We start from the raw sequence: 25,699 nt of genomic DNA on the forward strand, positions 1-25,699 counted from the left end.
AATAACGCTCCACATCCTTTTTCTTTTTTTCCCCTCATTTGTTAATTTGCTTGAATACTGCCTCCTATTTTAATTGCCTCTTTCTCTTCTCTAGTTGATTAATGTCTTTTTCCATTTATCTTTTCAGTTCATCTTCTTTCTATCCTTCAACTCCTGGAGCATTTCAAATCACTTCTAGCACATTTTTTAAAAATCCTTTTGCAAGAGGCAACCTTGCTCACATCCTAAAATAAATCTTCGTTTGTGTCACTGGTGAGGACGAAGGATTCCAAATGCATAAGCTGTCTGATTTGTTTGTTTTGTTAAAAGAATGTAAAGCAGAAAGGAGTGCAAGGCCATTGTGGTGAATAGACCTATATACTGAGGTCTTGTGTGGAGTAGATCAGAGATAATTTTTTGCGTTATTGTATAATTCAAATATTCAGGAATTCTGCATTTGAGCCAAGTCTTTTTTTCCCCCTGGCTCTTTAGTCGCGTGTGTTAACCTTGACTCACACTTAAAATGGAGTTTGTTCAGAATGCTCTTACGGCACCAGCAGATTTGATCATCGCCACTCAAATGGGAAGCACATTAAGCTCTGAACAATACTGCCCCTCACCTTGTCCTCTGCCTCCTGCTGCTAAGGGCTCAGTCAGCTGAGCTCTCCCAAGTTAGATTGGCTGTGTGATCAAATGGAACAGACCCTATCCAACCACCGAGCACTCACTTAGCCTAACGTGGCTGACCCCTATGCACTGTGGCCCGGAGCTAAAGTGTGGATGATGTCGCTGTTAGCCCTCGTGCTGCGCTTACCCCCTGTCGGCACGCTGTTAGCAGTCTGCTTCTCAGAGGTGCCCTAAGTGCCTGTGACAGCTCTACTGAATAGACATGGCCTCGCTTTGCTATGCGTGACTTTATTTATTTATTTATATCTTCACACAAAGACAGCCTCAGCTTCTAAAAGCTTTATCAAGAAGTCTTTAAGACTGTGTCAGGTAGCAGTATTTCCACACAGCTAAGTTGCTGAAAATGCATCATTTTCAACTAGACTCTCACAACATGGGAGCCAAGAGGGTGAAGGTCTGGTGTTTTCTGGAGAATTTTGTATTTATGCTGAATTGTGCCTGTCTTATGTGAAGATTTAGCTACAAAAGCTTTCTGCATACAAAAGGGTTTCTCTATACCGTTAGAGCACTTATTAGACTAGTAGGCTGGTTGCTGAATAAAATGTTCACGGCCAGGGTGACGGAAGATCAGAATTATTGTATTGTATTGTATTTGTATTGTATCTTTATTTGTTTCAGACATATAAAACAAAAAACAATATATACACACTACATATATTTTCATTTACAGATACGAATATATATGTAGATATACACACACACACGTATGTGTTCAGATAAACAAAAAATATATAATGAAATAAAACAAAATCGTCTGACATAATGTAACAATGTTTGGTCTGAAAAGGAGTAGGAAGAAGTATGAACATACTTATTAATTCCTACCCCTGCTCAACATCTTATTGATCCCACATAATTCACCTAATTCCCATCATCACATACTCCACACGATACACGAGGAGAACCTATATAAACTTGGCTACCGTGACTGATATAATTTGGATATAATTTGATATTTTTTATACATACAATGGGTGATCATCTTTATCGGTATCATATTCTTCCAAAATCAGTTTTCGAAGTATTTTCATGAACTTACTAATTCCTGAGCATTGCTGTAGATCTATAGTAAAACTATTCCACAGTTTTACCCCATAAATAGTGACACAAAAGGTTTTAACCTTTGACCGTGCTTTAAGAATCCTTAGATTCAATTTCCCCCTCAATTCATAGTCTCCTTCTCTGTCATAGAACATCCTCTGTATATTTCCTGGTAACATATTGTATCTGGCCTTGTACATAATTTTTGCAGTTTTATATTTTATAAGATCCATAAACTTCAGTATTTTTAATTTCAAAAACATGATGTTAGTATGGTCTCTAAATCCTGCTTTATTAATCATCCTGATTGCTTTTTTTTGAATTTTACATATTGGTTGAAGTGCAGTTTTATATGTGTTTCCCCAAATTTCCACACAGTATTCCAAATATGGCAATATAAGTGAACAATAAAGTACCCGGAGTGATTTGGAAGGCAAAAAATATTTAACTTTACTTAGTACTTAATTAAACAAACAAACAGAAAAAAGCAGGTCCTAGATTTGTTGTTGAATGGAAATACTCCATCCTCAGTCGCTTTGCAGCTAAAAATAAGAGATGGAGAGGTTGGGAAATAAAAGCTTGGAATAAACAATTACGGTAATAACCCAGACAATTCTCTGTCTCTGAACACTGATACATCCTTTCTCTTAGCCATTATTAATCTGAATTCACCTCATCTCCTTGAGGCCTCTTTACAAAAAGGGAAACAACACTCAGAAGTGGACACATTTAACTGAATGCCAAACCCAGCCATTCTGGGCTACTGCCTGGCAGACATTAAACCCATTCAAGTGTGCAATTAAGTTCCCTTCGTTTTGATGAGTGAATTATGATTATCTGTATTGTCATGCCTCCCGGGGGCAGTGTTGGAGTCTGGCATGGGGAAAGTGCCCTGGTGCCAACTTAGTCAGGCATCTAAATGTGCCTACTGCAGCTTTGGTGCCTGGCAAACACTTAACATCACTCTAATCCCTGCTTACACTTGAGCCTGTATGAATTACTGTACAATCCATGTCTTTCATTTGCAAATGAGATCAGGTCCAATTACGGCAACACTGCACTACTCCGGAGCGGTTACAAAACAGACACCTGTGTGACTAATTTATTACCCGACCCGAACTGGAGTTGAATTTAGCAACAAAAGATTCAATTCAATTCAGTTGTATTTATATAGTGCCAAATGACAACAGCAGTTGCCTCAAGGTGCTTTGTATCGTAAGGTAAAGACCCTATAATAATACAGAGACAAGTCCAACAATCAAATGACCCCCGATGAGCAAGAACGTGGCAACGGTGGGAAGGAAAAACTCCCTTTTAACAGGAAGAAATCTCTGGCAGAACCAGGTTCAGGGAGGGGCGGGGCCATCTGCTGTGAAAATGCATTTAACATGCTCCATTAGGGCAGCATGTCCATACTATATTTGCATCCATGCAGTTTAACAAAGAAAAACACCAGATGTAGCCAATACCTCAAGGTACACATTTAGCTTTCATGTAAACTCTGAGCCTGTTTGGTACTGACTGGTGGTGCAGTTTCAGATTTGCCACTAACTGCCCCTCACATCATATGGAAATGGGCAAAAGCATAACATCCAAACTAACATTAGTGGTAAGATGATGATGCATTTCTACGATCCAACAAATCTGTCTTTCTTTTTGTGAGTCACTGTGTCTGCCTCCATTGATTTATTTCTGTGGAGCCGGAACTTCCTCGAGTCTTTTTTTCTGGTTCGTTGTCCTGTTTCGGCTTTGAATGCGTTATATCATCGGTCCCCAACCTTTTTCATGTGAAAAACTGGTTTAAACCCAAGTTTACAGAAGGGCTTAAAACCTTTTACACAAAAATAAATAGTCAAAGCCACTGTATGTTAATTAGACATAGTAAAAACAGCAAACTCTGACCTACATGCAAAGTGTAATCAGTACACAAAAAAACATTACTTTATCTTCCACGCATACACAGTGACATCAACATTTGCAGCTCTTTTGAAGCTGCACTTTTAGTAGCCTTGTTCTGTGTGCTTAAGCCTATGTTGTCCACTTTGGAGGTGTCTGCACTATGTCTTGTGCTGAGGCCAGACCAGAGCTGGACACTCAATCACCAATATAATGGCATCCCCAGCTGGAAGAGGAGGTCAGAGCAAGGTCAAACCTTCACTTAAACCCGTTTTTCTGTGACAATAGAAACATTCTGCCTTGGTTCTTTCTGACTGCTGAAAGATGTTTCAACATCTCTGTTGTTACAGCCACTCGAACTGTGCAGCACGCACTCCTCCACCCGAGGGAGAGTGTGCGCTCTGACTATTGGGCATTTTGGGAGTGCTATAATGTTCAATAAAACATTCCCTCTGAGATTTCACTTGTAACTATAATGAATGAATCTTTGATCTTATTAGCAGTTTAGGTGCTACCCTTGCTCGTCAGCAATACTGTGTGAAGGTTAAATACTCTGTATGTTCCGTCAGCTAAGCTGCAGAAGCAATGGTGACTGAACTTTGAGCGTGAGCCCTGTGAGCCAGTGCCCCATGTGCCTCATCTGTGTGTGTGTGTGTGTGTGTGTGTTTGTGTGTGTGTGTGTGTGTGAAGGCTTATGGATTCATACACTCAGGTGGAAGTAGTGATGACAGCTTAACAAGCAAGCTGGGCTGGCCCTGAGAGTTAAGCTTATTAGCTAATTAACAAAGCCTTGGCTCTGGCACCATGTTTGCCTTCCTCTATGGGATTGGCAGCTTGAGATGTGATTGTGTGCAGGTAGAGGCTTTGTTTGTGCATATGTGCATGTAGCTCAGCTTTCCACACCAATAAACATCTCATCTGAACTCGCCATATTATAGCCAATGGCCAGCATTTGTGAAAAGGCTAGATTTTTATTGAAAATTCAGTAAACGTCATTCTTTAATCTTGAACTTGATCTCCTTTTACATATCGCTGTGTTTCCTGGTCAGTACTTCCTTGTTTCTGGCAACAGGCTGACTCCCCCTGGACTTCTTGTGGTTGGGTTAAATCTATTCGTCTGTAATTGATAGGGATCTCTTTACTAATGATCAGGCACAGCCTGTGAGTCTTGAGTGCAAATACAGTCAGTGGGATATGCCCAGTAGCCCTCTCCTGCTCACTTTGGCTGTAGGCCAGCCAACATATGGTATGAACGCATGCAATGTGGTTTGTCGGAACAGTTTTGAACGTTGTCCAAAAGAATCAGGTTAAATTGCAATTTTCTCAAGTCCTCCTTTTTTACTAGGATTTCAGCAAAGTGCCAATTTGATCCTGATAATTTGGTGAAGGCCAGCATGATATAACCGTAATGGAAAAAAATACCGACTGTGTCACAGCCAAGATAAATTGAGGCCTGTGGAGCATGTTTGACGTGGCTTCTCAAAGATGTGGACTGTGCACTGCGTTACAAACTGCGATGGAAATTGTTTGTCTCGACTAAACCGTCACACACACATTAATATGCGGGATACTGCGTTTCCAGTCTGATTTGTATTTGAATGCTATTTTCTTCTTAAACAAAAATGATCTAATCTATTAATTTCGCTTGTTTATAACACAGTTTTTGTGTAAAATCAGACTGACTTTAAAAAAAAATTTCATTTCAATTTCTGTCATTTTCCTTAGAATGAATTCATATTCTGAACTCTGCGCTCTGCTTTAAACCACAGACATATTAGACATTTTCCAAAGAACATTTATGGAAAAAAATTCAAATAAGGCTGACTATGAAATTAAATGTTTTTAATTATTTTAATGCAGAGGGATTCATCACTCTTAGAAACCAGCCACTATTTTCACAGCAAAATTTTTATGGCAGTGTTAACCCTGAATGTGTGTTAAAACTGCGTGCTGATAGTACCTCTTAAGAGGTATGTCTGATCATTTCTCCTGTCATTGATGTTTTGAGGAGCAGCTGCATTACATGCATATGCAGTCCTTTCCCCCCTTTTTTATTGTTTTTGTGATGCGACAGTATCTGCTTGGGGCAGGTGGGTATGGTTTGGAGTTCTGACGGCTCTGTTGGATTCACTTGCCTTTTCTTCTCTTTGGTTTGCTGTGAAATAAATGAGGACGTAGCCCAGACTCAATGTCAGCTCCCGGAGCCCCCTCTCTCTCCACCAAAACCACAGGCCCCACCCAAACCAGCTCCCGTGGGGGCCCGACCCAAAACAGCACTTCTATTGTGCCTGAACAACACATCTTTCTGTGTGAATACATTTGTTCATGTCTGTGTGTGTGTGTGCTAGCAGGGATAAGATTTCATATATTAAATCTAAAGTGGAGCCAGAAGCTTGGGCCTTCAGTGGGAGACTGCGGCACCCACGGTGTGGGACGGAGAGATTTCGCAGGTCTTTCCTCTCCACTGCTGTCAGACTCCACAACAAAGACTTTAACTGAACAAACACACACATCCACACATGTGCAATAACACTAAGTGCAATAATCTTTTCTGGCATCGTTGTATTTTTACTCAGTTGTATATAGCATTCGTATTCTATTTTTATCTTATTGTATATTTTTATTCTATTTTATTCTACTGTATATAGTATATTATTTTATTCTATTCTGTACAGCTGTGTACTGTATTTATTCTTATTGTATTCTAATTTTTGCGTCATAACTTTTGCACTGTCCACTTCCTGCTGTGACAAAACAAATTTCCCACGTGTGGGACTAATAAAGGTTATCTTATCTTATCTTATCTTATCTTGAACTGATCTTTTGGGACTGTGTGTTTGACAAAGAAGCAATTTTGTTGCCTGGATATAAGTGCCCTCATTTTCAAATTTCTTTTATTTATTTAAAAAAATACAGATCTAAATTTCTTGTTAACCAAAGTCCTATTAAGTGTGGTCAAGCCCAGCTATTTTGTTTATAACTCGTTCTTTTTCTTTCTTTTATCCGCAGAACTTGATGTTACAAACTTTTCAGTCAATGCAGTTTAAATTAAAGCAGGTCACAGATTTATTTAAATGTACAAAATTGTGTAGTTAAATCCAAAGCTCTGGCGTATGTGGTGGTTTTTAAACACTTGCCCACGAGACCTGCTTAATTATTCTCCATCACTCAGATAAAGAGTGGAGATAAATAAATAAAGTGTATTTTATTACTTTTTAAAATAACTGAAAGTTAAATAATAAAATCATCCGCAAGTAAGATGTGACATCTGTCCAAGTCTTTTCCAAAAGTGGCTAAGCTCTACCACCTTCACTTTTATCTTCAAATCCTGCTGTCACATCAGTGTGCAGCAGGCTGTAGAAAGCAGTACCTTTTCTTCGAGGACAAATTTTCACCTTCTTGTTTCCTCACGTTCAGGCGGCAGCGGCGGCTGTTGATATCAGTGTAGTAATTCAGAGCAGGCCTGACCTCTCTGACTGCACCGCCGGGATCAACAGCTGGGTTTTTCTAGTATTAAAGTCACACCTTCAGTAGAAACACTATACTTTATCTAATTCAGTGCCCGGTTTCAGCCCACAGTCTTCAGCAGTACGCCCCTCTTATATCATATAAAGTGCTTTACACTGCTGGGGGGAGTAGTTCATGAGTATTTTTAGCATGTGACTCAAAGCCCCACCCGAGCGATGTTGGAAGCTGACGTTGTCTAAGTTGCAGGTAAAGTAAATGAATAAAAACTTTGTTGTTAACTGTCAAAGGACAAATTTCATGCCAATTAAATGCCAAGTAGATTTACGACACATTACTAAAGTGGTGTCTTCAGGTGGCCTCTTAAATTTTGCGTTGCAATCGATGTTTTATTTAGACTGCAGTTTAGTCAGCTGATTTGTTCATACAAGATCTGCTTCATACCATATGAATTTGTAGACATAAAGGGGTTTAGGTAATCTACAGGCTCCTGCAACATCACAGGTTTACACCAGACAGGGAGCAAAATGCATTTCTTGATGATGACGTAGGATAATAAAAATTCTTTAGCATGAGTTTTGACACTCGCTGGATGTGGAGTGTCAAATACATTTTTCAATATTTGTTTCTATGGTTGTTTCTAAATACCGAATTTAGGTCTCTCAATTGTGAATTTTCATTTTCACAGTGTTCTGACATTTGATAGACGAGCTGGTAAAAGCAATAAGTAAGGAATTTCTTGTCTTTTCTTTTTCTCCTGCAACAAAAAAAATAAAGTTCATATATGTATATATGACTTCATAAGTCCTGTTGTCCTGTTGTGTAGCATTAGTTGTAATGTGATTATGATTATAAATGTAACAGATTTAAATGATATCTGCAATATATGCGGTTCCTCCTACAAGTGGCCCTCTGCAAGCATATTGCTGGACGGCAAAAGAATGTGTGTGTGTGTGTCTGTTTTTCTTACAAGGAGGGTGATGTATGTGAAGAGGGTTGCACAGGGCTACTTGCAGACCGCCCCCCCCCCCCCCCCCCCGGTCAGGATCAATGGCTGCTTTCTCAGGCCATGTTCTTTGACAAGAGAGTCCGGGTGTCATCTGACAGATGAAAATAGTTTGTGTGAAATGGACACCGTGCTAACACGCAGCCAGGCTAACCATGCTGCAGTTTAATGGTTTTACAACACTGAGCAAGAAGTGCTAGGTCATTGAACATATGTGTGTGTGTGTGTGTGTGTGTGTGTGTGTGTGTGTGTGTGTGTGTGTACATGCGTCTGTTATCTACGCGCCCCCCTCTGTGCAATTAAATGTCTCAGCAGTGTACTGACATTCTTTAATCAGTGTGTGAGGTGTGGATGTATGTTTGAGCGCTTCGGAGTGCTTCAGTGTTCTCATATCAGTGTGTGTATGCTTGCGTTTGTGTGTTTTTGCGTATATGTGGGTGTGTGTGTGTCTCTTTCCTCCTCCTGGCTAGCCCGTCTCCTTGTGTTTGGACATATGTTGAGTTTTATTTCACTCAGACATCAATCCTGCTGGCCAGCTGTTAGGACAGCTGCTCTCTCTGTGCCTCTCCTGCTCTGTTTCTCTCTTTTACTCTATCATTCGTGCCGTCTTGCGCTCGCGCTCTCTGTTTCTCTTGGTCTGCCTCTCACTCTGGTTTTTTCTTCAACATTAATGTTTCTTTAACATCAAAATGTTATGCTTTGTTTCTCTTTGCTTCTTCTAAACAGTATTTTTTAAATTTTGTGTCTCTTCAAATTCTTTCTTTCTTTCTTTCTTTCTTTCTTTCTTTCTTTCTTTCTTTCTTGTCCTCTCTCTCTGATCCTGTGGGGTCTGCAGTTGAAGTCATAGCACTGGCATAAATTTGGAAGTGCAAAGTGTAGCTGTCAGCTTCCATTTACACACATTCAGTAGTGAAGTGAAGACACAAAATGTTTTTTTTTTCTTTTTTTAACTGTGGGTGTGTTACACAAACACCAGGCACCGGTTAGAACACTGGATTTTGTTATTTTTTACATTAAGTAATTTTTCAGATTAATGCTTTTTTTTCTCTTTACATTGGCCTTAGACTGCACACTCCAGGGCTCCGAGTTCCCGAGCTCTCTCACTAAGCATAATGTGTTTGTTTGAGAGACTGAAAGAGACGATGTATGTGGATAATTTAAAGGAACTTTTTTTAAGCTTTCACACTAAAATCTGCTCAGCGTGAGTGAACTAAACTTTCAAAATATATGTGTTTCCTAAACATTTTTGTTAGAAAACAAACTTCATTGGAATATGTTGCACACCTGTTGTAAGCATGTTTAAGATAAATATTGCACTAATGAAGGATTTGGCAGGATAGATTATTCCACGGCTTCACACTGAGCTCTCTTGTTAGAAAGTGGTGGTTTTTCCAACACAGCCATTCTTCTAGGCTGAGAGAAATAGCTCTCTACTCCTATTCATACGTATCTGTTACTTACCAACATTTTGCTGAAAAGTTCATTTCATGAGCAACTTTTAAAAACAAGTAGGCTAAAAGAAAGAGTGAGAAGAGAGTGACACAGTCATATAGTAGAAGCCTGTGGCACACTGTGTATTTCTTGGCAGTTGCTCTTTTGGACTGTTGATGCTTGCCTGCCACATACCCACACATACACTAAGTAAAACACACACAGCAAAGCACACAGTAAGTTGCCTGTGGCTCATGTAAAACACCCAAAACATTGTCTCTTGGCAGGTTGGCGTGGGGACAGGTGATAAAAGTGTGTTTACCCTAAACACTCGCCAGCTTGCTAGCTGCCTCAGCGCTGATTTACTACGACTCCGTCTCTTCAGCCGCTTCTTCTCCTCATCGCCTTCCTTCTGGCTCGCTTTCACTTGATCTTATCGCTCATTCACCCTACCTGTCTGTCTCTTCTCCATACTTGTTCCTGCTTGTGACAAAGTCTTTTTTGAAAATATTTTTTATTTTACAACAAATAAAAAGGGAATTTCCAGATGTGGAATGTCTAAAGTGTTTTGATTTGGGAGAGTAAGTTTTTATTACTTCCAGCATGGAGGTTATGTTTTTGGTAGTGTTTGTGTGTCGTTCTGTCTGTAAACACAGTAGCTCAAAAAGTTTTGAATGAATTCTGGTTAAACTGTGTAGGCGTGTAGAGGGGGTCATGTTAACGGTCCATTAAAATGTGACTAACATATATTGAGGTCTTCAAGTTCAACTCAAGAAGGATTTATTGGTCAAAAATTGAAAAAAAGAAGTATAACTTGTGCTTGTGCTTACAAGTGTTTTTTGACCTTTGACCTCTCTGTCATGGACAATAGACTAACCTGAAGGTGAAAGGGATAATGTTGGGATGGGATACTTTTTGAGTATAGCTGATTAACAGTATAATGTAATGTTATGTACATTACACTAACAGTTTATAACAACTTAAATGCGTTTTATTTTTGGGGTGTCAGTTAATATAAACTTGTGCTCTTTTTTCACTCTATATTTATTACTAAACATTTAAAGCAGTTTTGCTAACAGTGACATACATGGTGCACATGTACTATATCCACATAAATAATAATAATAACAAATATTTGTACTTAAAATTAGAAGCCTGCACGCTGCACTTTTACTGTACAACAGACGTCTTAAAGTATGTTTGTTTAAAGAACAAAGAAAATAAAAGAATGTATGCAAAATCCAATACTGTTAAACCCTTAAAAGTAAATACCTCCCAGAGAGTGAGCTGACTTGCTGGAGGTATGCGCTCTCGGAGTGCTTCTAGCATCAAGAACACATCAGCAACTATTTGATATTGTTTACAAAGTTTTTCCTTATTCTTACTTTTTCTATGTCATCCTTCCCATTTGTTTTTACCCACTTCAGTTTGTCTTTATAATTCTTCCAAATTGCTGAAACAGTCATCTTCATCATTCCCTCTTCAACATTGTCTCCGCCTGCCCTGCTTTCCACCTTTCCCCTTTGTTCTTTTAATGTAACCTTACTTCCCTCACCAGCCAAAACATCCACCCGCTCCCTCGTCTTTTTAACCCATCCAATTTCCGTATTATCCTTCGTTTGATAAAGAGGCCTGTTTCTGGACAGCAAGGAATTTTTATCCACCCACCAATCTAAACACCACTTGAACTCTGACTCAGTTGCGGTGACGGATAAAGAGCCATCTAGGGTAAAACATCTCCCTCCATCCTCTCTCATCCCTCTCTTCTTGTCCTCTTCCTCGTCCCCTCTTTCTTCGTACCACACCGCTCTCATCCCCCCACAGTCTCCTCATCTGATCTGTTTATCAGTACGAGGAGTGTAAATTGTGCAATAGAGTACACATACAGTTGACTTATGCAGATGTGTCTTGGAGTTATAGGTTGTATTTTCTTCACTAAGTGCTCTCATAAATTGGGTTCCTTGATATTGTTTGATACAAGGCGCACTGCACAAGTGCACATTGGCGTCTTCAGGTCTTGTGATTAGAAGAAAAGCCCCTCATCCTGCCTCTGTCCCACAGCCTTCCTCCTTTACCAGCCATAAATATCACCCCTTGAACCAAATGTACACACATACTTATCCTGTGGAGCCACTTGTACAGTAAATCTGCAAAAAAAAAAAAAAATCAGGTGGATTCCATTGTCCGGAGGGGGTGGAAGCTATGTTCATTACATTACTTTACTTCAATGTGGTCCGCCTGCCTGGAAATACCCGCTGTTTATTGCCTAATTTGGGAAATCACCACAAAAAATTTCTGTCATTTTTAAATTGTTTCTTTGTTCTGTATATATCTGCCACCCTACGTCGGTGCCATTGCCCCCCGCCCCCCTCTTTGTTTACATTGAACCCATGTGACGAGGACGGCTGCATCAGCTTATTTACAACAATCATAATCCGACTGTAAACATGCAAGGTTTTAATGGACCTAATAAGGAAGCTGTGCTCGGCTGGTGGACGGCATCTCATGACCACACAATGGGCCCATACGCACAAACTAAACATTAAGCCATTCACAATAGACCATGTGCCCTTATGAATGCCTATCGCGTCTTTTGTCAGGATAAAGGCACCACAAATAAGCTATTGTCTGACTTAACCATTCTAAATCAGGCAATCCCTTAGGGGCATGTTTTCCACACTGCACCCAAGAATGTCTCCTTTTTTTGTACGAGTGTGTGTGTGTGCGCTTTTTGATGTCCTTGGTGACTGAGGCCTCCTCATGGGTCCGTGCATGACCATGACACCATCTATGACACACCTGCCGGCAGAAAAACAAGAGTGTATACACAAATGAAGGACCTTAAAGATTTGTGTCGTAACGTGTGCAGAAATTGGACATACAGAGTGAGTAATGCAGGTGCTGTATTTCTGAATGTAGTGCTTATGCTTAAAGATTTCAGGCTTTTCTGGTGTCACCTTTGGTTTGTGGTGGTGACTGAAGCAGAAGAACAGCTCGTATTTATGTGTTTCTAGCACACGCTGGAAAAATTTGTTACACTGAGGGCTGAGAGCTGTCAGCAGTGTTTTCTGACAAAGTCAACTTCTGAATATTACAAAAGTTGTGTTTGCACTGGGTTTCATGTTCTCCCATCCTCATAGGTACCCTTTAAAATGAGGATGATATAGCAACTATATTTTTGCCTCCATTTGGAAACAAATACTGTTAAATTTAAAGGGTTTATAGTGGAGACCGATTACAACACAAAATATACCTCAAGACTTAACAGGTTATACTTGCTTACATTTATTTGCTGATGCCTGACAATGTGCACACTTTACTGTTTCTTCATTCGCAGGTCGCACACACAGACAGAGGCACACAAACAATCCCGCTTGCACATGTGCAGATATCTGTCTCTACCAAGTTTGTCTCTCTACTGTTTGCCTGGTGAAGAATTGAAAAGTTCCCATTGTTGAAGTAAAGTTCACAGCAGGACTCCAGTTGAATAAATGGGACCTTATGAATCTTATGAGACCACGTGTCTCTGATGTCTATTATCCTGAGGCCATGAGACACATTGTGAGAAAAAAAGACAACCATCTCTAAACAATGCAGACATTCTCATTTGGTCAGCTGCTGCATTTTTTTATTTTATTTTTTTTTTAGATAAAGTAGGAGGAAATTTTTTCTTCTCCTTGATGGGAAATGTACTCATTCTTAGGTTTTTTTTTCTTGTGTCTTCTCCATACTTTTTATTATCATCGCCCAATTTTCTCCTCTTTCTACTACTTCCCCAGTTTTATGTTTATGGGCGACAGTCAGGCCTCCTGTGAGACCTCAGCATTAGTATCTGAACAGGTGGACTGTTGTAAAATGCATATTTCATTTTAAATATGATGCTATTGTCTGAAAGTTACAAATTGAAACAGACTTGATAAAAAGAAACTAATTGTTTTGTTTGTTTGTTTGTTTGTTTTTGTAGAACCCTCTTGCATGGAAAGACTCCTCTCTAAAGACTGGAAGGAGCGCGTGGATCGCTTGAACGCCACTGAATTCTTGGGGGAGGTTAAAGGTAAGAGTGAGAAAGATAGCAGCTACTACTATATCTACATTCTCTTTCAGGGAGATGCTAAGTGTATGCTGATAAATACTGTTCCTGCTTTAACTGTGCCCTTTGCCACAGTTGGCAAAACAAAAGAAAGACAGCAAGCGTGTTTTTCCCCCCACAATAAGTAGTGCCTTTTTCAAAACCTGCAGCATCTGTGGAATCTCTCATTTTTCTTTTTGGTTCACCCAAATATGAAGAGTGTTATAAATAAAAGCTAATGGTACGTGCGCAGAAAAGACACTGTTGTGCAACGCTAAATTCAAGGGTAAGAAACGGTTAGATACGCTGCAATTCTCTGCTCTGTGTGTATACTTGCTGCATGTTTCTGCATATGAAAGCAGCACAGTAAATGGTAGCCAGGCTTACCTGTCGAGCAGTGAGGGTGGCACTAAGTACTCCAAATTGTACCTTTGATTAAAGGGTGTGTATGAGAGGAGAGGTTGCACATGGTCCTATATTTTTGTAGTCCACATCAGCAAATAGCATTTACAAAGGCATAAATAACCAAGACCAATGAATTCTCGACCTGCTCTGGTGTTCAGAAGTGAAAATAGCAGCATATATATATATATATATATATACATCTTATCATTTTGCTTTAGAACTGCAATATAATATGCAATTTAGAATTAATAAAGCTATAAGATCATGTATAGGTGATCGGTGTGAATAGCTATTCTTTACACATTAAATACTATAAGTAAAATATGAAATTACAAGTATTACCTCTCTTGACATCACTGTATATCACACACTGCTGACACAGGATTTTGGGGGCCGACACCTAAACAGGTTTTTAGGGAGTAAAAACAGAAAGGTTACATGTTGGCTAAAAATCAATGAAGAAACCACCCTCTGCCCGTCTGTGGTGCTGCTCTACCACTTGTGACGCAGACAGCGCTTATTAAAAGGAATGAAGTCAAAGCCACTTAGAAAAATAGTGCTTGTTCTCAACGCGGGAATGCAGATCCGATATTATTGATGGTTTTCTACTTTTACAATTATCTTCCCCGGCGTGTTTTACATCTCCTGACTTTGTAAAGTTCATGCATATTTTGAGCTGTCGTAAGAAGGAGGCCTGTAATATATTAGAGCCGTGTGGAGCCTCGATTGCAGGCAGTGAGGCTGACTGGTTAGTACAACAAGTAATAGAACAATAAAAAACAATGAGAGTCTTTACTCTGAATTTACAGAACTGTATAGTTTGTGTGTGTGTGTGTGTGTGTGTGTGTGTGTGTGTGTCTGTGTGTGTGTGTGTGTGTGTGACCGCGTCTGACTAAACTACTCACACATAAGAAGAAAAATTGCTTTCTTAAATTTCTAAAATGTGCTTATGGTAGTTAAATAATAAAAATAGAATGAGGTAGAAAAACAAATGACTTTTAAAAACTGATATATTAAGACAGGGAAATGCTTTCTGTCTCGAGGGCTACAGCATTTTCTGTTTGTGTGCCGTAACGCAAGTTGTTAACGGCAGAGCAGTCGAGCTGCCTTCAGTGAGAGGAACCGTTTGTGATCGTCTCCGGCTGAAATGGCAAGTATTTCCTCTGTGGAAAGTGGGAAAAGGGGACTACAGAGAACCTTCTTCAGCAGAACAGACATTGACTTTTATTATAGGACACATATCAGACGCTTTTTCTCTGTCGTCATACCGACTACCTCCATCTACACAAGCACCCTTCTTATTCAGATAAAATAAACACCCTTAATCACCCTTTGCATAGTAATAATTTAGCATAGGTTACACAACTCATTGAGAGTGCTCTTGTGTCAGATAAGTGCAGGGATACAGTAAAGTTATTCAAACTAGAAGAAGCAAGTAAGATGAAATTCAAGTAAGAGTGAAGTGAATGTAATTTCCATCAGTAGAAATGATCTTTATCTTTGGATTCTTTCTGTTTTCACTGTGAAATATTAAAATGAGACATTCAATTCAATCACAGTGTAGTTGCTATAGTGTGGCACATTTTGTACATGAAGACAAAAACAGCTGTCCTCTTTTATTGCTTAAAATGAGAAATTATAAGAAGAAGCCAAAAGTCGTGCTCTGCTTCCCTCAAATGCTTTTATCTTTCTTATATAAAAAGGTTGTTAATTGAAAGTTACATACGCACTCTTGTCTGCACAGATTTTCCAATTTTTTAAATCTCAAACCAAAGTCCAAGTCCAAGGCCAATCAGCATTTAGCGATTCTTTTCACCTTTCTTAATCAACCTTTTTATGAATATTTGTTACTTACTTTTTTATTGGTATTACTATCAGTCCCATTGTTGCCATATCAAATAGGTTCAGGTCATTGTGTGAGGAGACACACAGGATAGAAAACTTAAATTAGGAATAAAAAATGAATAAATCAGTTCATTTTAATTAAATTTAAACATTTTTGACAGCTACAAAAGGTACAAAAAAGTATTTTCAAGGGCACGTTCCTGCTCAGATTTAAGCCTCTCATGCTCCACTTGTTTTGATGTGCTTTGCAGATTTAGTGCCTGTCACATGTGTCTTAATCTATTAAACGTACCACTTTTCTGGTAAAGGATATGCAGAAGCATCTCGGCCTCTTTGAAAGTGACTATATTTCTGCATGAAAAGCAGCATTCAGATGGAATTTTTTTATGACACAGAGGAAGAAATATTATTATTAAGATAAAGATGTATGCAAATATTCTAATTGTCTAATACTGCATGAACTAGCAGAACGTTAGCTGACATATTTTTTTTTCATTTGCTTTAAATAAGTATATATCTGATATCCACCTGGAGTCATGACAGCATTATTACACTTTTGATGATTAGGAAAAGTTTCTTGTAACTTGAAGAATAACAGTTAAATAGCATTTAACTGATCATTCAGTAGCCTCAATTAAAGTGCTTGTGTGTTCCTCAATAAATTTACTCTTTTTTAAAAGCATAGTGCTTTATATCACTACTTTACACCTATTTGATAGATTTGGATTAAACTTTTTTCTTTTTTTAGTTTGTTTGTTGGAGCGGACACAACATACAAATACGTTTTCCTGGGGAAGAAAGACACTAGTGTGCAATCTATTGTCATGATACTGATGGCCAACAGTAATCCCACCCAATAAAGGTTAACAATTTACAAGATGCTCTATGTTTGAAAAATACAAGTTAATCTTATAATGACAAATAAAAGCTTTATGGATCTGTGTTTCATGCAATTCAGTTTTGGTGACTTTTAAAAGTTATTTCGGTCATTTCTGTGATAGAAACCCTCCTTTACCATCTCTTTAAATATTTGATAGCACTTCAGTGGAGACAAGACAAGAGTATGCTTGTCTAATCCACAAAGTTGGACTCAATTCTTATGTGTTAGTTGAAGACACCAATAAATATAGCATGTGCCAGCACGCACGCACACAAATGATCACACAAACACGGCACACAGATGTCTCTGTTCATCCAGCTGTGTCCTCACTAAAGAAAATACTCTCGCTGAATTCAAGCGTTTTATTTCTCGATGGTTGAAAAGAAGCCTGGCTGACCTAAATACGCAAACACAACTGTTGCTCTGTGTCTCCTCACACAGCAACCTGGACCTATTTGTTCAGTCACAGTTATTTTTAGGGTAAAAAAAAGCCCATTGACCTCCTTTTATTTACTGGAATGTTCATTACCGGTCAGGTATGGCTTCAGTTTGCCTGTGTACAATATATTTATGTTTATGCGTGAGTAAATACTTTTTAGCTACACTACACCATGACTCACAGCAAAACAACTGGGAATGTGCCCAGGATTAATATATAAACACTATGAAGCTCTAGAAGGAGGTGCGTGACATTTCGTCTAATTATTTGCTCTTAGTTGCTCTTCATTACCGTGTCCTGATATCCTCCTTAATAATATTCTAGCACTAAGCTTTAAATACAACTCTTCTCCAATTTCTTATTCTTCTTCCTATCACAAAAAAATGTTGTTTTAGTCACAGAGGGCAGCAGTTCACTGGTATTTTTCCCCATTTACAACCTATAGCTTTGCTTTTAATTCATTTTTAATAGAAAAAGAGACAAAAGATGAACGGATCAAGCAGAGCTGTGCAATTCTTTTAGATGATGCTAGCGAATCTTGTGCAACTCTGAAAAATTATAAAACTGTAACGATTTATTTTGAAGGATTTTTAAAAAAAAGATTTTCTCCTGTAATTGTCGTTGCCTTGAATACAGCAGTTATGATTTACACTATTATCAAAACATGATCAATTAAAATGAGAAGAAGGATTTTATTTCTTTTATATATTCTTAACCTTCATGAGACTACACTACAACAAATTAAGAAGATGCTGGCTAGAAAATAACTGCAATGGAAAAAGAATAAAACCTGGACACCTCTCAGCTCAGCAGTGTCACCAAAGTTTCAGATGATGAATTAGCTGTTTGCAATGGGGATATGTATGTGGACATTTTCATCTTTTTTTCTTTTCCAGCTTTACCTCGTCTCTATTTTTTGACATTTGGGTATTCTTAGGATTCCTGGTTTTGACATTTCCATGTTTTTTTTTCCTGCAAAGTCAGAGAGCTCATATTAACAGATGGATGGAAAGTGTCTGATTCTACTGTCAGATGCATGAGCAGGCACATCTGGCAGCAATAATCACACTCAAATTCAGCAGTCAGTTAAATAAGGCATCTTTCTCACATTGCAATTTCATTCTTTTTTTTCTTTATTTCATATGCAACCGTCTGTCTGGAAAAGCGAGCTGTTTGTCTACAATAAACCTTGAAATTTGGCAGACTGGATGTGCGATCTTTACACGCCGCTGGCTTGCAGAGAGCACGAGCACGTCTCTGGACAACATGGAGTGACTGTGTTTGTCTTGGGGTCAAGAGTCAGAGTGTTTGTTGTGGTGTAAGTTTGAGGAGACTGTTTAGTCTTGTAGAGAGCAACGTTGGGAGTCTGGCACATAGATCCCGTGGTAAAACATGATGGTTTGGCAGAAGCTCAGCACAGTCAGAGACATCAATATGTTAGTCAGAGGTGTGAGCCTGTGAGTGGGTGATGGTTTGTGTGTATTTTTATGTGTGGCTTTTGTGTTCAAATGTGTTTGTTGGTGCATTTGTGTGTTTAAAAAAGTGGCCTGAGACATAACTGTGTCATATGGTTTGGGGATTCACAGACAGCCGTTATATTACTGAATATATAATAATAAAAGAAAGAATTTTATTCAGCTGAATAGTTATTTGCGCATGTTCTGATGTAGCAGTGCCTTCATATTTATTGTGATGTAATGAAACATCATATGATAATCAGATGAAATCTTGAAGCTTGGGATGCGATTCCAGTGAATGAAAACATCACGTAAGCGATTAACAGACACCTCATACAGAAGTAAGAGAGTTCTGGTTCATCAACACATCATCCCAATCATCTAAACATAGTGAGAAAACAGTTAATGGCTTTCTGTTTTGGCTGGACCCCTCGGCAGGTGTCAGGAATAATCCTGATGGATGGAAAACGGAAACATCTGAGATGATTATCGGTGCCAGAAGTGTTGGAGGAACGCAAGGCGTTGCGTGTGGAATGCACAACCCATAATCCACATGAATCATGGAGCTGTAATCGCAGTTGTTGCTGTTACACAATAAGCTGTACTTGACTGTAAAGAATGCCAGGGAATAGGAAGGAATCTGTGTTAAGCGTGTAAGTTTGAAGACATGACAAGATTATAAAGTACCTATCAGTGTTGCCAGACTGAATCGCCAGAGATTCTTGGTGAAGGGTGAAAAGGGAAAAATAAACTTTAAAGAAAGGTGGAGAAAAGTGGTGATAACAACAGAAATGCTGTGAGGAATGAGATAAAGAGAGGAAAAAAAGTCAGGGATCTGATGAGAAAAGAGGGGAGGAGAATAAGAATTAGGAAGCTGGCGAGAAAGGAGCAGGATGCAACAAGAGAGTTGGAAAAAGAGAAGAGGGGATAAAAGGAGGGTGGAGCTGATGATAGGAGGAGGTGTGATAAAGTAAGAGAAGAAGACTGAAAAAAAAAGGTGGGAAAAGAAAACAATGAAAAGAAACAAGAGGAAAATGATGAGTGGCGAGAATACACCATAGGGAGGATCAGGACTTGGAAGCGGAGTAACTGATGGGAAGGTCTTTTGGGGGAAACCCGAAAAAATAGAAAAAATGGACAGAATGAAAGCATGAAGAAAAGAGACAAGAAGAGGAGAATGTTGCCTTTGATACAGGGGTGCTGAGGGGTAATTTCCGTGTGTGTGTGTGTGTGTGTGTGTGTTGGGGGGCAGTCTGTGGTACAATAGGGGCCTGACAGGACTACAATGAAGACTCTGTTAGTATGCAGGTAGTGTTGGGGCCACCCTGCAATATCCCTACATGGCCCCAGGGCAAGACCTTACACACACACACACACACACACACACACACACACACACACACACACACACACACACACACACACACAAGAGCAAGAACCTCTAAACAAGATATAAACAAGATATACTTCAGTGTGGTTGTGCTTTAGTTTACGCTTCACTCTAGTTACTTCCTGTTACTTCCTAGAGTGAAGTCAAATTTGCCTGTTTTTCCCTAATTAAATCTTCAAGAAGTCTGTCTCTCCCATAGAACAAATTCTTGGAGATGGTTTAAACACTCTTTGTGCTTGTGGCAACTCCCTACAAATAGAGCCCAACCAACTAAAGACAAATTGTATGTACCCATCCTTTTTTCTATTAATGTCACCCCAAATATGTTATTAATGGGATTTCTGAGAGGGATTGTTTTGTGTTGCTCCTTGAGAAACTCTTGCTAGTTTTTGAGGTACTGTGAAAGACTGGGAACCGCATGAGAGCTTGGTGTCATGAGCAGTAGGTTAAAAGTAGAGTTGAAAGTCAGACAAACTTTGAAGTGGAGGACAGGGTGTTCCAAAGTTTGGAATAAGGTTTAAAATATGCCAGCAGTTATAAAGAAACTTATACTTATGTAAAAAAAAGAAAAAGAAGAAGAAGCAGTTATAGCATCCAATAAACTGGTTAACAGACAGTAGGTCAGTTGATCAATGTGATTTTTGATTTTTGAAAATAAAGCACATGAGGAAATGCCAGTGAAAAATTAAAAGTGGATTTTGTTTGCTTCATTCATGTGGTTCTAAGATAAAAGTTCAAATCATCAGTTTCTTTTGTTTAAAAAAAGATCTGAGGAATGTGGAACACAAAAAGCATTCTCATTGGAGTATGCCCAAAAAACCTCCCATGAGTATCAAACTCATAAACCCGACAAAGGGCTGTAACAGCTACTTATTTTAAAAAGGTTAAGTCAAAGTAATTTAATTGTTCTCAGGAGCAGATGCTAAGTGGTGGCATGCAGTGACAAGATAGAAGATAATAAGTAGTAAGATATAACTGCAAGCCTGCTAATTTGCAGGAGTTTTAGGAATGAGAGTTTGTAAAGGGCTTGTGTTAGCCAAACAACGGCTGAGTGAATTTGAATTGCTACTCTTGCTAATTTCATGCCCAGGTACACCAGAGTCGCTGGAAGAGAAGGAGCGCCAGCTTTCCACCATGATCGGTCAGTTGATCAGCCTGAGGGAGCAGCTTCTTGCCGCCCATGATGAGCAAAAAAAGATGGCCGCCTCGCAGCTGGAGAAGCAGAGACAACAGATGGAGCTGGCCAGGCAGCAGCAGGAGCAGGTAGGAAGGGTCCGTGGATGTGTTTGGGGCTGTACAATGAGAGTTGGGTAAAAAGAAAGAAGAAAAAGACATTAATATTAATAGTGTACATGTGTTGGTCTATGTGCAGGATAATGAATAGGGTTTGGTGATATGAATCGCACATAGTTCATTCCTGTGTGTTTATGCAGGGGTGCATCTAGAAGGGGGGTGGGGGTGGAGTTTCACCAGGGCCCCAGAACACTTACTCAAGTATTCTAATGTACTTAAGTATTTCCACATACTTAATGCACTTTGTAGTAAGCAATATATAATTAATTAAAATGATCCACAGCTGGAACATTAAAGAGATGTGTCTCTTTAATGTCCCCCCCCCCCCCCCACCCCATTTTTAAAAAAAAGAAATTGGATACAGCCCTGGTTGTGCATACATCATATTTAGAAGCAAACTAATGACTAAATGAAAAATATCAATCAATAAATAAAGACATACATAAATAAATACAAAATTGAGTATATGATTGGCAGGGCTTTAAACTGTCAACAGTTCATTTTTAATATTCTGTAATTCCTTTTTGTTGATTCCTTTCAGGTATTATATTATTTTGTTCATTCAACTAAATACTGAAATTTGAGGTTATCATTATTAAAAATAACAGAAAATTAGTCCAACAGGGCGAACAGCACATATAACTAAATACAAATGTTAAACATTACCAGGTTACATTAACCTATAGCAACTATTGGATACACTTCAAATTACAGAGGTTAGAAAGCCAACAGGACTTAACACAAAGCATTGTCTTCTTGTGAATGCCTTCCTCTTAAACTGTTTGATCTATTGAATGTGAAGGTCCTAAACCTATGAAAGTGTACAATATCCGACACAAAACCCCCTGATATTTAATAATTTTCCAGTAACAAGTTAGTAATTTTTTGCTGTAATTCCTCGAATTCCAAAGCTTTTCTTTTTTCCAAAGTCGCATTGTAAAAATGTTATCATAACTGACATAATGGCCACAAAGGAGACCCAACTTGTAAAGGAAAAACAAAATGTCCCTAACAAAACGCGTGTAGGTGTATCTGTATGTCTTTTGACTGCACCTTCAAAAGTTGTAACAAAAGCGTCTCTTAGGGTGCCAGACGGCAATTTAAAAAAAAAAAAAAACGAAAACATTGTGTGACAGAGAAAGAAAGCGAGAGCCTACGAAGAGAAGTGTTTAGGTGAGCTGCTCTTTGTTTTTACTGTTTGCCGACACGTTACTGTAGGTTGGCATATGACAGGCTCTGTTTGGACAAGTCCACACCTCCCATCACAACACATTCCACCTTTCACAGCTTTACAAAGGAAACAGGCAAAGTGGAGAGTGCGAAGAGAAAGACAGATTCCAATATCAGCCAGTCATTTGGCTGTTGAGACTTGATAGGATAATGCCCTACAGACAAACCCGAGAAATCTGCCTTTAATGAAATATGACATGTGTGCAAATGGGGCGCCGCCTCCCATTCAGCAGCCTGTAATTACATTTCGGAATAAATATACTAAACGACTTCTCAAGGAAAAAAAAAAAGAGGGGCAGCTGTTTTACTTTTCTGGTTCAGAATGGGCGGGATCACGTCGAGGACGTACTGTCCCTTTTAGGACTTTAACCTCTCACGAGTGGCCGCTCCCAGATGTCAATCACTAGATGATGCTTGGCCTTTTAACATCTGACATTGAATGTTTTTCATTAGAGAATTTTACATCAAAACAACAACAGAGAAAATTATCACCCCTCCTGTTTATGTGTGTGTGTGTGTGGGAGGGGGGAGGCTTCCACAGGCACATTGGGTGTTGTTGGCTGATGTAGTAAACATGTCAATCTCACAGATTCAGTGTCAGTTAAGAGAATTGTTCATAAACCTTCTGCACTGCTAATTGCTTGGATTGGATGCACCATCCATCACACCAGCCGAGGCTTTTTAGAGATAATAATCTGAGGTCAAACTGACACATAACTCAGAGTCTCTCTACCTGTTTTTGATTTACTGTACTGCATTTGAAACATGATTGACCTCACTGAGAGTTTTCAAGAGCAAATCACTTTGTCTGCCACCTGTCGAGGACAGATACATCCTCATCATCATCTTGAGTACCAGATGACAATTTTGCCTTTTAGTATTGTAAGGCACTTACCTTAAAATGTAAAATGGCACGAGAAGACGGTGTAAATCAACATGATATAACATAAAAGGGAAGAGATTTGGATTCATTTTTCATCATCATCATCTTGAACCCTTGTATTTTTTATTTTTTACTTCCATGACTTCTAAGAGCAACATACCATTTCTGACAAGCCATTTATGGACATTTTCCTGTATTGCTTTTCTTTCATTTCCAATTAAAACACACACACACACACACACACACACTGTATGCATACTGTTTGTTCTTTAATATTTTAGAAACATGAACACGGTACAGAAATACAGATTATCCTTCTTCTCTTATCATCATTTTCACTCTTCCGCTCTGTGTGTGTGTGTGTGTGTGTGTGTGTGTGTGTGTGTGTGCAGATTGCCAGACAGCAGCAGCAGCTGTTGCAGCAGCAGCACAAGATAAACATTCTTCAGCAACAGATCCAGGTTAGTAGCCAAACACACTTTAAACATCTACGTATATACAACCAGACACACACACTTCCTTTTTTCAGTCTTGACCTTTCTTTGCATTTACTCCTCCTGCCCTCTGCAGACTCCTCTTGTTTTGTTTCTTGTCCATCTCTGTGAGGATGCCAAGAACTTCTTATCTTTTGTCCTTTGTGCAGATGATCTAATTATTGTCTATCCAAGCAGTTCCGTGATCATCTTATCATGTGGAATTGGAAAGCGGAAATAATACAAGAGGTCATGGCCTTTACTTTTGTGCTCTGCCTGCTGTTAAGAAAGCAGCACCAAAAGCCTTCAGACACACACATAAAACACACAGTGGTGACTCAGTGATTGCCCTGGTTATAGCTGGATCATTCACTGTTGCATTGATTACTCAGCAATTGATACCCAAAGGTGCTCAAGGCTTATCCTCTTCCTCTTTTCTCTTTCTCTGCAGCATTTCCTGATAACTGTAACGTTTTTTAACCATTAAGCACATAAATGGATAAACATCTGTGGAGCGTGTACAGAAACCTGCAGGGAGATGTGTGAACTCACTTTTCTGGCTTCTGCTTCTTGTTCAGTTTTTCAGTGTTCTCCTTCTCCTCTTATTCCTACATCTGTTTCAGTGAGCCATCTGATGCACTGAGATTTGTGAAGTGTTCACTGTTTACCTACATACCCACCAAGAAATTACCACCAGCTGTGCACCAAATGCTGATCAATTTGCTCAGCATGGCTGACTGTCACATGGGAATTTAACAGGTTTATTTTTTTTAAGTGGTTGGCTCACAATCTGAATCCTCTGCCATCCGTCCATCCCGTGCTACTTTTGACCCCCTGTTGGTCCCAAGCTTTGGATCTCCCTACTCTCCTGAGGTGTGATATAGTTAATGAGGGTTTACTTTCCCCCCTGGTCGTCTTCCTCTTCATCTTTTTATTATGAGGCCTCACCCTTGGATCTTAATAAAGCTCGGATTGGACTTCATTAGCCTTCTTAGCCCCAAGGGAGAATGAGACCATAAAAAACAGCTCCTACTCTGATCCTGTTCCACACTGTGAAGCATGGATACTGTGTCATGTTTTTTTTTTTTTAGAATGAAGAGATATGCAGAAGATGGCTCTTGAGAGCAGAGTGTTATCATGTGGAGCTTTGCAACCATCTGTTGTAAAGGGCATAATGTGTATTTCACTTTTATTTTCTTTGTTGAATTGAATTTGAAAAGGCCAGAATTACTGCAATCTGCTTTTTCATAAATATACAAAAATGAATGCAACAAAAAAAACATTTGTTTTCACTGAAAAAATAGTGCTGCATCTTATTGTTATTTAAGTTATTTTTAAGGCAATAGCATTTGTCAGCAAACAAACCAAGCGCAGAAAGCAGCACATGGTGCATCTACTGTACAGAGAGTTAGAATTATTATGGCTAAGCTCCAGGGTTTAGTCACTGGGGTACGGGCTGTTTACGCTGTGTCGGATGTGTGTTGGCCTTAAACACACAGGCGGCGGTGCACTGGTCTGTTTCCACTTATCAAATCCAGACCTGAGCTCCTCTCAGGCCAATACTCTGAGGAGCTGACCAAATGCTACTGTTTCAGCTGAAAGAATAGGGCTCAGTGTGGTAAAACCACTTTTTAGAAGTGCCAGTTGTTGTTCATATCTTAATTTGAAACACTAGATGCCGTCCAGATGGAAAAAATAAGGAACCTAAACAAAGTTTCTGCTAGAAAAGTGCAAAAGTTGAAACTGCATGGGGTTTACTTTCAAACAGCTCATGCTATCTATTGCTTCATCCAACCAACCATCAGTCATTAATTAGCATTTATTTTTTGG

The 25,699-nt window shown here is 39.1% G+C and overlaps 1 protein-coding gene across 6 annotated transcripts in view; it reads left to right on the forward strand.

The window, feature by feature from the left end:
* The window catches only part of LOC146705029 (transcription factor SOX-6-like), a 109,142-nt gene that overhangs the window by 40,041 nt on the left and 43,402 nt on the right, over nucleotides 1-25,699 (forward strand). For all 6 annotated transcript variants that reach the window (XM_085462554.1, XM_085462556.1, XM_085462558.1 and 3 more), the window contains 3 exons: nucleotides 13,470-13,559; nucleotides 21,081-21,253; nucleotides 23,789-23,857. In XM_085462554.1, coding sequence (XP_085318680.1) covers nucleotides 13,470-13,559; nucleotides 21,081-21,253; nucleotides 23,789-23,857 — 332 coding nt within the window. The remainder of the gene's footprint in view (nucleotides 1-13,469; nucleotides 13,560-21,080; nucleotides 21,254-23,788; nucleotides 23,858-25,699) is intronic.

Source organism: Copadichromis virginalis, linkage group LG7, assembly GCF_057382275.1.
Source record: "Copadichromis virginalis isolate Kocher_CV1m ecotype Utaka linkage group LG7, C_Virginalis_male_GT1.1, whole genome shotgun sequence".
Classification (NCBI taxonomy): domain Eukaryota; kingdom Metazoa; phylum Chordata; class Actinopteri; order Cichliformes; family Cichlidae; genus Copadichromis; species Copadichromis virginalis.